Genomic DNA, 14822 nt, shown 5'->3' with positions numbered 1-14822 from the left:
TCTCTCTCTCTCCCTCTCTCTCTCTCTCTCTCTCTCTCTGTCCCTCCACAGCAACGCTCCACCGTGGCCTCTATGATGCACAGACAGGAGACCGTCGAGTGCCTGAAGAAGTTCAACGCCAGGAGGAAACTCAAGGTGTGAACACGCTCCGTCTCTCAAAAAAGAAACAACGCATTCACACTTAGACGCAACACATTGTGGGCGGCGCGGTGGCCCAATGGTTGGCCTCGCAGCTAGAAGGTTCTGGGTTTGAATCCGGTCCAGGCATCTCTGCAGTTTGTATGTTCTTCCCATGTTTGAGTGGGTTAACCCCCCCCCCCCCCCCCCCCCCCCCCCCCCCCCCCCCCCCCCCCCCCCCCCCCCCCCCCCCCCCCCCACCCAAACCATCAAAAAACGTGTATAGGTTCTCCAGTCAGGGTCCTGGATCTGGAGTTGGTCCCCGGACGAATGTATGTGTATGGAACGATAAAGTACCTTTATTTATATATACATATATATGCATACATACTGTATATATAGCTACCAAAAGCCTGGAATCAGAAGTTAGGTCAAAGAGTCGTTGCTATAGTAGTAGTTTATTTGAACATGTAAAGCATTGAAATAAAGTATATATATATATATATTATAATATACAACATTTACAAAAGAGCCCAATGCTAATTGGCCCAAAGAGCCGAGGTGTTAAGGTTTTTAAAGTACAAATACTTACTTACTTATTTACTTAGTAAATTTTGGTTACTTTACTGGAGTAATTATTTTGCAGCAGACTTTTTACTGCTTCTCCTTACATTTTCATACAATTATCTGTATTTTCTACTCCTTACATTTTAAAAATAGCCTAGTAGATCCTATTTCAGTTCGGCTTGTAATCATTCTGGGTGCTCATCATTTAAAGAAAACAACAACACAAAAAACAATGGTTGGATGTACATTACCTTCCAATAAAGGCTGTTGATAACATGCCTCTAAAGGCTGACTGTTTGCACCATTACAATACTATAATACCTGAAACAGGTGCATCACAAATCTTTCAACATTAATATTTTAATGTAACATCAGAGTCACTATGGCTTTTAGAATAGGATTTTGGAGGGTTAGGGGGTAGGGCACCATAGGCCCCCATAGGCCCCAATAGGCCCCCATAGGCCCTCATAGGCCCCAATAGGCCCCCATAGGCCCCCATAGGCCCCCATAGGCCCCAATAGGCCCCCATAGGCCCCCATTGGCCCCAATAGGCCCCCATAGGCCCCCATAGGCCCCCGTGGCGTGGCATGAGCTTTTGTTCTCAATGGCATTTTTCCCCCTTTACATCCTTTTTACTTTTATACTTTAAGTTTTTTGAAACCAGTACTTTTATACTTTTACTCGAGTAAAAAGCTCAAGAAGTCTTTTTAAACCCTAGTATCTATACTTCTACCTGAGTACTGAATGGGAATACTTCTGACACCCCCGCCAAAGCGAGAGATCTTGCCACGTTGTGATTGTTCTCTAGTGTAAAACCTAATTAAGGACATAATGAAAAAGAGTCATGCCAGTGTTAAGTTTATTAGGACTGCGAGTTCTACATGGGATCCCAGCGAGGGAGAGCAGTGATTTCTGTCTCTCAAGCTGCATCACTGAAGGATTTTTAAACTTATTTTGAAGCCTTAAAGACCACTGTGGGAGCGGGTGATGCTCCACTGATACATTTACATATCAATGTAATCATTTAGTGTTATTAGAGACAGCTTGTTCCATTTAACTAGACACTGCATCACTGTTAAAATGACTGGCCGTTCAGTTGGGACTCGATTCATTTCCATTAGCTCATGTTCTGGTTTAAGCCTTATGTTGTCTTCCCTTTGACCATGAAAAAGTTTTTCCCCTTCTCACATCGTTTTTTTAATGAAGTTTGTGTATTTTTTTTTTTTTTTTTGCATTGATTTTTGCTGCTTTTTCCATCATTTTTCGCCCGTATTTCGACTTCCTTTATTTTGGATATAAAAGAAGAAGGAAAAATAAAAAATAGGGCCAATTTGACCCGAAGACAACATGAGGGTTAAGCATTTTAATTGAGAGTGGAGTCAGTGTGCACGAATCATCAGTCAATGAACAAATAAGTGGAGAATATGCAAAACTGATCGAGACGGCCGTCTTGTTTTAAGACTTGTAGAAGAAAATAAGGACAGAAAAGCAACACACACGTCGGTTCAACATCTAGATGAAAACGTGTCAAATTGTCTGTCGTTGTGCAAACACACACCACGGGGGGGAAATGGCATTTTTAAGGCTCCTCAAGAATGAAAAAAAAAGGTCTATTTCACAGTGTTTCATGGTAGTTTGTGCGTGAGAGATGACGATTGAGATAATACAACACACATTTATCTTTCTATCGGCGTGTTTTACCTCACGCTGCTGCAGCCTTTATGTTGATATGGCGGCACGCAGAAATGATACAGAAATGTTTTAGATCAGACCCATAAGATTAAATATACACATATATATATATACATATATAGATATGAACATAACCAACGTGTTAAATTGCCATCATATATTTTTATTAATTACATTTTTTATTAATTTTTGTAACGCAATTCCACACAGATATATATTCCTATACAAATGTAAGATTTGGTAATACAAAAAATAGAAGAAAAAAAATAGATAGATAGATAGATAGATAGATAGATAGATAGATAGATAGATAGATAGATATTGATCCTAAAAAAGGGAAATTGTGGTGTTACAGCAGCCAGACAAATATCAGTCACACAGCACAGAACCAAACTATAAATGAAATACTAGGATACTATGATTCATACAGTATATATGAAATAATAATAGGATGAAATACAAGAAGAAATATTTAAAATATGGCAGTGCAGTATTGTGGGTCTCTCAGAGTCTTATCGCACCCAGTGCTGAGGTGTTAAAGAGTTTAATTGCCTGTGGTAGGAAGGATTTCCTGTAGCGCCTCTTAGAGAAGCTAAGCTAAACCCCCCCCCCCCCCCCGACCCCCCCAGGAGAGGGGGGGCCGGGGTTATCCATGATAGATAACAGTTTGATCAGTGACCTCCTCTCCTCCACCGCTTCAAAAGTGCCCTGTTTGCAGCCAATCACAGAGCCAGCCTTCCTGATCAGTTTTATCCAAATTATAATGAAAATTAAATAAAAGGCAGCAGAAAAAGAACCCGCGCATTATCCTCACACCCGTTACACACTGTACACACTGTACACACTGTACACACTGTTACACACTGTACACACTGTACACACTGTTACCCTCAAATATAAGCAGCATCCTCACACCCGTTACACACTGTACACACTGTACACACTGTACACACTGTTACACACTGTACACACTGTTACCCTCAAATATAAGCAGCATCCTCACACCCGTTACACACTGTACACACTGTACACACTGTACACCCGTTACACACTGTACACACTGTACACACTGTACACACTGTTACCCTCAAATATAAGCAGCATCCTCACACCCATTACATACTGTACACACTGTACACACTGTACACACTGTTACCCTCAAATATAAGCAGCACCCTTACACCCATTACATACTGTCAAATATAAACACACATATGTGTGCTTGCACATCCATACTTATCCTCCATCCACCGATGCCCCCCCTCCCTTCAAAGACTCAGTAGTAATACTATATTCAAAAGACATCCATGCTTGTCTCTTTGTGCTTGGAATATTCAACACCCTTTTGATCAGAAGTTCAAAGTGTCACAGGTTTAAGCCGCTCCGGGATGTCTGGTCCATTTTGGACTCTCCAAGTTACAGTAAATGAGTCTGGCAGCTTCAGTGAAACCTGTTAAAGGGCCATCATGTTAACGTAGAGGGCCGCATGTCTTCAAGACGCTCTTTTTCACCCTTCGTCTCGTCCTCTTCCTCCTCAGGGGGCCATCTTGACCACCATGCTCGTCTCCAGGAACTTCTCTGGTGAGTGGAAAGAGTCGAGGGAACGCAGCGGGGAGGAGGACAGGATGACATGCCATCTGTCTTTTGCCATCTCTTCACACATAACACACACACACACACGCGCACACACACACACACACACACACACACACAGCAGGTTCACGGGCGGCAGTGTTGGAGGAAGCAGGAAACATGGCAGAGATATTTGGTTGGATTTTGGGCCGTTATCTCACACGGTATAACTAAATCATCTAAATCATCAGCCAAGTACACTGGACTCCTGGTTTTTGGACCCCACGGATATAGTTAAACAAGGGAAGACCCCCCACACACACACACACGCACACACACACACATACTCTCAAACAGGTTTTGTTATTGGGGTCATGCCGACTATTCTCGTTCCCTAACCCTGAGACCTAGGAATTACCCACTGTGTCTCTTCATATCACAACATGGTGTTTCTGTAATTCCACTCACCATGTCACCATGCCTCCCCCCTCTCTCTCTCTCTCTCTCTCTCTCTCTCTCTCTCTCTCTCTCTCTCTCTGTGTTCCAGTGGGTCGGCAGACCACCGCGCCGGCGTCCGTCAGCGCCGTGGCTGGAACCCCCGCTGGCATCGTGGAGCAAGGTAAACTCATCTCAGCTCTTCGTTCTGACCCCTCCTCTCTTAAAACTCCCCATCCTTTTACTCCCATTGAACTTGTGGCGGACGTGATTAAATGGAAATCCCCCCCGGAGTCATCACAGTCTCCCGCTCTCCCTCAGCTTGTTTTTAATCTCTCTTCCCTAAATCTGTCATTTTTTTCCCGCTCTCTAATGCTTCGTGACTGTTTGCCAAGGTAAGCAGCCTTATCTCTCATCCGGGGGCCGAGAGCATTACAGTCCAGATATCTTTGCTTGGCATGGGTCAAGGCTTCTCTGTTGTGCAATACAGTCACAAGCCCTCTGGGGAATTAGGAGACAAATTGCATGCAGTTTGGTGTGTATGTGTGCGTGCATGTGTGTGTGTGTGTGTGTGTAGTGGCTTAGATGTCGGATGTGCATGGAGAAAGGGATGCGCTTCAACTGTGAGTCGCACACAAAAAAAAAAATTAAAAGTATCTTCCATGTTGATCAGGTCTGACCAGCTGTCATGCACCTTGTGGCTTCTGCACGTGTCTCTCTGTCCTCATGTCCTGCTACGCTGAGGCGTTGTGTGTTTCCTGCCCATCAATGAACTCTGTCGGAGCTCCGACTAATCCAGCCGACTCTCCAGATTAACAAACCCATTATCACATACCTGCATCTCTGTTCCGCTTCCCAGCATGCTTTCACTCCTAATCTCCCCCTCGATCTGTAGCTGTGCGTGCATCTGTGTGTGTGTGTGTGTGTGAAAGTGTGTGTGTGTGTGTGTGTGTGTGTGTGTGTGAGTGTATTCGGATTATATGGAGAATTAGTTTGACTTTTTTTCTCCACATGATGCCCTGTGCTTATCTAATGCTTTGGGCAATGCATCAGGGTTAGTAGGTGCCAGTTGGATTGAGATATTTTAATGTGTGTGTGTGTGTGTGTGTGTGTGTGTGTGTGTGTGTGTGTGTGTGTGTGTGTGTGTGTGTGTGTGTGTGTGTGTGTGTGAGAGTTCATTGGGGTTTTATGTCTTTTTGCAGGAAGGAGGGAGGGTTTTCTTTTCTTTTTTTCTAGCAGCAGGGATAAATTCCGTCCAGAGTGTGTGATCTTTTTTAATATATTTCCCTTAAGGGGGGAGACAGGGAGGACATGTGGAGAGACGAGCATTGTCACTCTGTTTTGTGGTCTGCATGTTCATTTAGAGGCGAGTTTGTATAGCCCATGCATGCATGCATCGGTGTGAGCGGGTTCAGAGAGCTGTGGTCATCTGAAGGTGTTATGATGTGTACTCTTCCATCTGAGGGTGTGTCCTTCTGCCTCTCTGCAGCAGCCAAGAGTCTCCTCAACAAGAAGGCTGATGTCAAGGTAAGCTAGCTCGTCTCGTCTCTTCCCTCTTCCCTCGTTTTCATTCGCCTCGTTTCCTCTTCACATCCTCGGCTGCCCTTCCAGCTCAGAACTACTTTCATTAAACCTGAAACACATCGATCACAAGCAGATACACACGTTTGAGGTGATTTGACTTTGCTGAAATGCTCCAGCGTTCACTTTGATATTATTTGAAGATATCGCAATACAGCGTGAGCATCCTGTGCTTGTCATTTCCTGCTGTATTTTTGGACTTAATTTCATTAATTTGTCTTGTGATTGTCAAGTAATGTGTTTTTTTAAGGTAAGTTATGATAGCAATCGTGGACTAATACACAAACTTGCTGAAGAACCAGAATACTGTAGATTATCCTGTGTACTTCAGCTCAACCAAGTACCACATTGCAATTATAATAACAAACGTTAAAACTTCACAGAACAACAATAGTCAAACAATACTGAAGAAAACAAGTTCTAATACTCATGTCCAATAATAAATAAAAAAAATGCAACATAATCTACATTTTGTTTACATAATGTGTACCAACTCTCATTTAACCTTCAAATACAATAACTGTAACATAAGTGAGACTAAAATAACAAAACAAGACACACAAAGGTCACAAAGTTACTTAAGTTCTGAAAGTATACGATATGTATACGATACAAAATCAGACTTAAGGAAAGCTAGTTTTTAACGTTGGTCGTTACCAAGCTGGAATAAATGCAACGAGACGTTCACACTTTTTTTTTAAGTAAGTAAAATCCTAAGATTTGATGCAGATATGTGAAACGGGCCACCCTGGTGAGCTATTTGAAGCTTGTTTAAAGGGGCACAGACACAAATAATACACATTACAAATACAATCCTAATTATTTTAAAGGTTGTATCCTCTCACTTGCGGCTGGTAACGTCTCTCCACCTGGCCGCTTAGATGCCAGCTGTGTTGCAGACACCTCCGTTTGGCACAGCTGGCACTTTGCATCCCCTCCACCGCGGACATTTTTCCCCAAAAGTATTTCCCCGGTGCCAAATCAGAGCTCGTTGAAGTATTGGTGTCTGCACTGTTTCATCTGAAGAGAGCTCTCAGACGCCGAATCTATAGCGACTGACGTTATCGGTGCACCTCTGTCAACTCCGCTCTCCTGTTCTGTCCCGCAAGTGTTTGTCATTTGTTGCACTCTCAGGTTCAAGTGTCTGTTTCCAGAGTTTAATGCACTGTATGTCTGTGTGTGTGTGTGTGTGTGTGTGTGTGTGTCTGTGTGTGTGTGTGTGTGTGTGTGCGTGTGTGTGTGTGTGGTGTATCTGCTGTGTTGTTATGTGTTGCATGACTCAGTGTGAAGTCTGGGTGTAAACTGTGGATGAGCAGTCCAATATACGCTGCGTAGGTAATTGGTTAAATTTGTCTCTGATTCAGAATGTTATGGACAGATCTTTTAACAAAGTTCCCAAAGCACTTAAGAACGGCATTTGTTTTTAATCTTGTAGCAGCAAAATGACAAAACATTATGTTATGTACACAAGTTATCATCTTGTAACAACAACATGTATGTCTTGTGCACACAAATGAGTATCTTGTGTACAAAGTATACACACTTGTGTGCATGCCAGATACTAACATTTGCACATTTTGTGCTTTTGCTGTCCCACACATTAAGATAACTTGTGAAAGATGTAGATCTATATTTTCACACAAGATTATAACTGCGAGCAAAAGATATGGATCTTATTGACACAAGGTTTAAACTTTCTGTGCACAAGATATCTTGATTATGCAAGATGTTATGTGCAAAAGACATAGATCTTGTTTAAATGTGTTAATAACTTGTGTGTAAATGTATGGATTTTGTTCACACAAGATAATACTTCATGCACAGACGATATGGATGTTTCTTTTTGCACGAGACAAGTAACTTTTGCACACAACATAAAACAAAAGAAGAAGACGGATGCCTCTCATCTTCTGCCTCCTCTCTCTCTGTCTCTCCTGACCTGTGTCTTTCTGACACACTCTTTCATTAACCTGCATCTCCTCTTCCCGCCTTCAGCTTCTTCCTCTCTTCCTCTTCTCTCGACCCCTCCCCTCTGTCCTCGGGTGGCCCGATGCTAATCTCAAAATTATTTCCCACTAGATGATTAAGCTATCATTACATAATCACAGTTTTTTTTTTTTCTCCTTTGCTGCACCCTGACGTCACAACAATGCACACAACCCCGGAGCTATTTCAGTATTCCTGCATTAGCACAGCCACCCGCTCTCCTCGATCTTGCTCTTTGTGTTACACACTCATCTCCTTTTCCAGTCATTTCCTGACGAATATGCTCTTTTCTTCTCTGCATTCAAGTGCTTAAGCTAAGGGCAATCAAAGAGAGTTCAGATCAATTGTTGTAAAAGGACTGTGATGGACGACTTCATCATCTTAAGAGGCGAGTGACGGTTATACGCAATTTCATTTTTGTCTCAATTCGTAGGCCTCTCGCCTTGATCCGCTAGCTGCTGAACCCCTGAACACACGGTGTAAGGCTTGATCAGGGGCCTTTGTTGTTATTATTTATTTGGTCGGGACTATTGGCGTCCCTTTTGACACTATGTAAAAGAGACTCCAGATACAGTATTAGGGGACCACTAAGGTCTATAAAAAGGAGACTTCAGATACAGTATTAGGGACCACTAAGGTCTATATAAAAGAGACTTCAGATACAGTATTAGGGACCACTAAGGTCTACATAAAAGAGACTTCAGATACAGTATTAGGGGACCACTAAGGTCTATATAAAGAGACTTCAGATACAGTATTAGGGGACCACTAAGGTCTATATAAAGAGACTTCAGATACAGCATTAGGGACCACTAAGGTCTATATAAAGAGACTTCAGATACAGTATTAGGGACCACTAAGGTCTATATAAAGACACTTCAGATACAGTATTAGGGACCACTAAGGTCTATATAAAAGAGACTCCAGATACAGTATTAGGGACCACTAAGGTCTACATAAAAGAGACTTCAGATACAGTATTAGGGACCACTAAGGTCTATATAAAGAGACTCCAGATACAGTATTAGGGAACCATTAAGGTCTATATAAAAGAGACTTCAGATACAGTATTAGGGACCACTAAGGTCTATATAAAAGAGACTTCAGATACAGTATTAGGGACCACTAAGATCTATATAAAAGAGACGTCAGATACAGTATTAGGGGACCACTAAGGTCTATATAAAAGAGACTTCAGATACAGTATTAGGGACCACTAAGGTCTATATAAAGAGACTTCAGATCCAGTATTAGGGACCACTAAGGTCTATATAAAAGCATCCAAAGAGCACCATGTCAAGGGACCTTTTAAACTGACAAAAATGTATTTTAGTCTTTTGTGCTAGACAAAGATAATGTATTCATTTAGCAGGAATATAAATCGTCTCCCCTGTCTCAACAAAAACTCTCATGTGAGATAGAAACCCATATGGTGCAGCACATTGCTGATCCTCATGATTTCCTCAGTCTGGGTGGTATGGGTTTCTGCTGTCAATCACTCTTCAGCCTCCCATCTCGTCCAGATGGGCAGATTGTTGCTGCTTGTGAGACACTTGGGTTTAAATTTGTTACGTAACTCATGTAGTGAGTGTTAGTTAAAGCTATATTGTGTAAGAAGTTCCCCCATCTAACTGTGAAATTGTATATGACAACCAACTGAATATTACTTTCTAGCCCCTCCCATTCCAAACGCATTTTAACTCCTACAGTGACCGTATTATTCCAAGACGTACGACTTCGTCTTTGAGTGTTAGATTAGATTAGATAATACTTTATTCATCCCACAGTGGGGAAATTCCCTTGTTACAGCAGCATTTTCTACAATAAAAGCAAAAAACAAACAAGTAAACACACAAACAAACAGGCTAACAACAGCCAATGAGCAGAAGGTAGACTGAAGCAAAGGGGCGTCAAATAAAGGTTTTGTAAAGTAAAGTGCAGTTGCCAAAGTACAAAAAAACAACATTGCAGTGTAAAAAAGTGGCGTAAAAATTAAATTGAATATGTAATTAAAGTAATAATGCAAAAGCAGGGAACCATAATATAAGTTATGTTCACCTGTGACCATAAATAATAATGAAAAAGTAATAGAAAGTCTGCTGCTGAAGGAGCTGCCCGGGGACCCCACAGTGTCATGTTGGGGGGGTATCAGTCTGCTGCTGAAGGACCTCCTCAGGGACCCCACAGTGTCATGTTGGGGGGGTATCAGTCTGCTGCTGAAGGACCTCCTCAGGGACCCCACAGTGTCGTGTTATCAGTGCTATGAGGTCCCCAAACTCATGCAAGTGAATATTAGAAAAGTATCAGCGTGATCCTCCATCTGCAACAGGCAGACGGAGTAATCTTCCCCTGGTATTCGTCACGGTGCCACTGAGTGTAAAAGCGTGAAACGTGGACATACGCCCCCCTTTGACGGATGTATTTTAAAAAAGGAGGCGCAACATGGCAGAATACATACGAGTGAGTCGCTCGAATGTAGTCAGAACGACTCTGAATGGCAGATTCTACGGATACGAGCATACTTTGATTAGTTGATGGAGGGAATTACACAGGAATGAGCACATATTTGTGAAAGAACAAAGTTTTTTTTGTTGCTAAGAATCAACTGAAAACATTACACAGTGGAGCTTTAAGACTATGACTTATGTAAGAAAAGTAAGTGTAAGTGTAAGGAAACGTTGACTTTTGGTTTCAAACGTCCTCCTCCTGTGGATACTGCCTGTTTTTGATTGGCCCATCCATCCACACGACCACCTTTCTACGCAGACTTCACTTCACTTCCTCCTCAGAGGCTCCCGTGGCTCATATAATATAATAGCGAATTACTTATGTTGTTAGGCTAAATACAAACAGTAAATTAAAACAGAAACTGGTGGCGCCAGGCCAAAAATAACAGTCAGAAGGATTCGTTGTCTTGTATCCATGGACTTGCTGGTGGTGCTAGAGAAGAGGTCTCTGGTTTATCGAAGTCAGTAGGATTCACTCTCTGGGGAGCATGAATGTCTGTACAAAATGCCTTGGAAATCCATCCAATAGTTGTTGAGATATTTCAGTCTGGACCAAAGTGGTGAACCAACCATCCCACTGATATTGGCACATTATTTTTTTCTGGTTATTTATGAGGTTTTTTTGCAGCCTTGTTTCAATCTATATAAAAGCTAGTGTGTTTTATCTTCATCGTTGAAAAATATCAAACAAAGCACAATATGTTGAACATTTGACTCTTAGGGTTAATGATTCAAATACTCAAGACTGGCTTTTACAAAGCAGCTGATGAAGTGAATGAGTTAAACCCAGTTAGTGGTTGTCCTCCTGCCGTGAATGATCACGCTGCTTGTGCAATTAACACATTTCAACACACAAAAGCCACCCCAATGTGACGGTAACATCACATAGGGGTTTGCAGAGTTCACATGCAGGGCTGCAGTGTGTCCTGTGGAAGGCTGCATAGTCGATGGATTTTAAATTTGACTTTTTTGAATTGTTGTTGATCCCTCTGGCTGGATTGCCGGCAGGAGAAGCATCACAGCAAATAGCTTCAAAGGGGAAATCCAATGCTTTAAAATAGACAGGCTGATGTTTGCCCTTTGATTTGCAGTGATGGTAACGGGTGACCTTAACGCCAGTGTCATGCCACAGACTTCAGTGGTAGTCTCGCTTTGCCAGACCCTCCTCCAAAGTGCGCTGGAGGAGGGTCTGGCTACTCCACACAGCGTTCAGGGACGGGAGGAAAACGTGCTCTGGTTTGTTGGCGTTTCTTTAAACCAATCGCAATCATCACTAAGGCCCGGAGAAAAGCTGCGATGCCACTGAAAAATAGTCTCAGGAAGGAATTTGTTGTGGTGAAACACATTCAAAGGGGGGTGGCAGTAGCTCAGTCCATAGGGAGTTGGGTTGGGAACCGGAGGGTCACTGGTTCAAATCCCCGTATGGACCCAAAAAGTTGGGAGCGTGGATTGGTGGCTGGAGAGATGCCAGTTCACCTCCTGGGCACTGCCAGGTGCTCTTGAGCAAGGCACCGTACCCCCCGACCGCTCAGGGCGCTGGTTCAGCTGGCAGCCCACTCACTCTGACATCTCTCCATGTATAGTGCATGTATAGGCCCTGAGCATGTGTGTGTATTTCAGGGATGTGTGTGAGTACTAACAAAAAGTGTGTACACAGAGTGTAGTGCAGTAATTTCCCCATTGGGGACTAATAAACAAATTATCTTAATTATCTTATCTTATCTTAAAGGCAACCGAAAACTCAGATTGGACAGATAGTCTAGCTAGCTGTCTGGATTCCCCCTGCAGAGACCTGAGGACCAGGTAACCATAGTCCTCAGATTGGACAGATAGTCTAGCTAGCTGTCTGGATTTACCCTGCAGAGACCTGAGGACCAGGTAACCATAGTCCTCAGATTGGACAGATGGTCTAGCTAGCTGTCTGGATTTACCCTGCAGAGATCTGAGGACCAGGTAACCATAGTCCTCAGATTGGACAGATAGTCTAGCTAGCTGTCTGGATTTACCCTGCAGAGACCTGAGGACCAGGTAACCATAGTCCTCAGAAATCAGCCGGAGTTTTGAGCTTGTAGTTGTTTAATTATTTTAACAGTCGACAACTAATCGATTCCTCTTTGCACTTTAACAAAACTCGTGCAAACGAGGGGGGGGGGGGGGGGTTACATGAGCATGTACACATTTCTTACATCCTCTCTAAACACATTTCTCTCTCCTACACTTCTCCATCTTCACTCTATAATGACCAGAATTTAAAGGAGCACGCCACTGTTTGTTAAAATAGGGCTCATAACGGACCCCCCTAGCTGTAGATGGGTGGGCCCATCACATTTTCTGTCTTGCAGTGTTTTAGTCCGTAGCACATGGAATCCTATGTTGCCGGTTAGCATGTTTAAGAGTACATATAGCTATGCAGATTAAGACTAGACAGTTTCCTTGGCCCTTGGGACAGTGCTTTGACTGTAGTTCCACCCAATATAGTCCCAAATCCATATCTGCCAAGGAAGTAGTCTAGTAATTATGTTGTTGTTGTTGTTGTTGTTTTTGTTGAACCGGCAACATAAGATCCCATTCACTGCGCTAAGCTAACTACTGGCGCAAAACAATGCATGCTCTGGCCCCCGTATCTACAGCGAGGGGTGACCGTGATAAGCCCTATTTCAACAAACGGCGGCGTGCTCCTTTAATTTCTGTCTCTTATCGTCTTCAGCCAAACGCAGATATCAATTACAAGCGACCCTAGTGAGGAAAATAACGAGCAGAAAAATACACAGTTAATAAGTTTAAGCATGAAGTCGCTTTGCCGTGCCTGCATGTGTGTGTTCATGTGCATGCTGGTCATAGATGAAGAGAAGGTTGTTGATCATGTTAGTGCTTATGAAACAAGGTGTCTGTATATTCAGCATGTTGTTGGCTGTTTGTGTGTCTTTTGGCCTGTTTTCATACGTACTGTGTGTGTCTTTCCCTCTGCTTAAATGAGGCATTTGCCATGTCGTTTGGTTGGAGGGATACACTAAGAGACGCTAACGTCTGTGGGAAGTGCTCATGTGCTTTGACTAAATGGATGCGACTCTTCCTTCCTTATATCTGACAGATGTTGCAGAGGTGCACAGCTGTCATTGGTTTTATTTGCCATCTGCCAAATAGCATCCCGAGCCAGGGGAAAGGAATAAAAATGAGAAAGTATCGGAGCTCTCTGACGGGGATTGATTTGGATTTCTCCTGCAGATAGAAATGATGAATGGCAGAAAACCCTTTTCATCTAATTAAAACTGTAGGCAGAAACTACAGCTGGGTTGAGTGCACTCTCCGTTCTTTCACTAGTTTTTTGTCTCTGGAGCACTCTTCTGCTATTTGTGTCTGTGCTCCACTTTTTGTTCACACAGTCTCCGCCCGCTGCACAACCAGCAGAGGGCACCGCTCACCCTTGTTGCCGAGCACTCACACACTGCTTTGTGTTTCCCCCGCACAGCCGCAGACCAACAGCACGAGAAACAGCACCGTCACCAGTCCCAAAGGACACGTCTCTGCTGCACTGGTATGCAGCCCCGTGTCCGCCCGTCCGTCTGTCCGTCTGTAAACGCAGAGTGTGTGTAGGTGTGTGTGTGTGTGTAAAAGAGAGACAGGTGTGTGTTGTTTTGCACAATGGATCATCCTTGTAGAATCAGCTTTTCAGTAAATAGTCCGACACTTTTGGGAAATGCACGTATTCCCATTCTTGTGGAGAGTTAACCCTCCTGATGTCCTCGGGTCAAATCTGACCCCCTTTAAAAAAATGTCTATATCTGAAATATGGGTTTCTTTTTAACCAAATTACTACAAAAAATGGATTGGATTCCTTCCAACGCTCTTTACAAACACAACTGATCACTTTCATTCCTGATGAAACTCATCTGTACGTTCCTCTGATCTTAGCTATTAGTCAAAATAATTCATAATTTCTGCTTTTTTAACTCAAATATTAGGTATAACTCTATATAAATGAGGGTTATTGACCATGAATTCCAGAAAGTAGTAAAACTAGTAAGGTGGTGGTAGTGAAAACTAAAATAAAAGTCTGTAAAAGGGATGAAAATGTCCAATATTTTGTCTGTTTTTTAACCCGGGAGGGCAACACAAGGGTTAAATGTAAAGATCTTATTGTGGAGTCAGAGCCAGGAGACCATCAGCCAGGGTGGTAACTAAGTGGTAACTAGTGGTAACTAGTGGTAAATAAGTGGTAACTAGTGGTAACTAGTGGTAAATAAGCGCATTTGCTCAACTATGTGTATACTTATGCCCCTGTATTTTGGGGTGTATACTTATGCCCCTGTATTTTAACATAGGGGGGTGTATACTTATGCCCCTGTATTTTAACATAGGGGGGTA

The 14822-nt window shown here is 42.8% G+C and overlaps 1 protein-coding gene across 1 annotated transcript in view; it reads left to right on the top strand.

Annotated features, from left to right (window-relative positions):
- Positions 1-14822, top strand: part of LOC117959726 (calcium/calmodulin-dependent protein kinase type II subunit beta) — a 42743-nt gene that overhangs the window by 23074 nt on the left and 4847 nt on the right. The window contains exons 11-15 of the mRNA XM_034897005.1: positions 52-135; positions 3915-3957; positions 4496-4567; positions 5873-5910; positions 13927-13992. Coding sequence (XP_034752896.1) covers positions 52-135; positions 3915-3957; positions 4496-4567; positions 5873-5910; positions 13927-13992 — 303 coding nt within the window. The remainder of the gene's footprint in view (positions 1-51; positions 136-3914; positions 3958-4495; positions 4568-5872; positions 5911-13926; positions 13993-14822) is intronic.

The sequence above is a fragment of the Etheostoma cragini genome, chromosome 16, assembly GCF_013103735.1.
Source record: "Etheostoma cragini isolate CJK2018 chromosome 16, CSU_Ecrag_1.0, whole genome shotgun sequence".
NCBI classification, from domain to species: Eukaryota; Metazoa; Chordata; class Actinopteri; order Perciformes; family Percidae; genus Etheostoma; species Etheostoma cragini.
The sequence above is the reverse complement of the archived record's forward strand: the minus strand, read 5'-3'. Positions and strand labels throughout refer to the sequence as shown.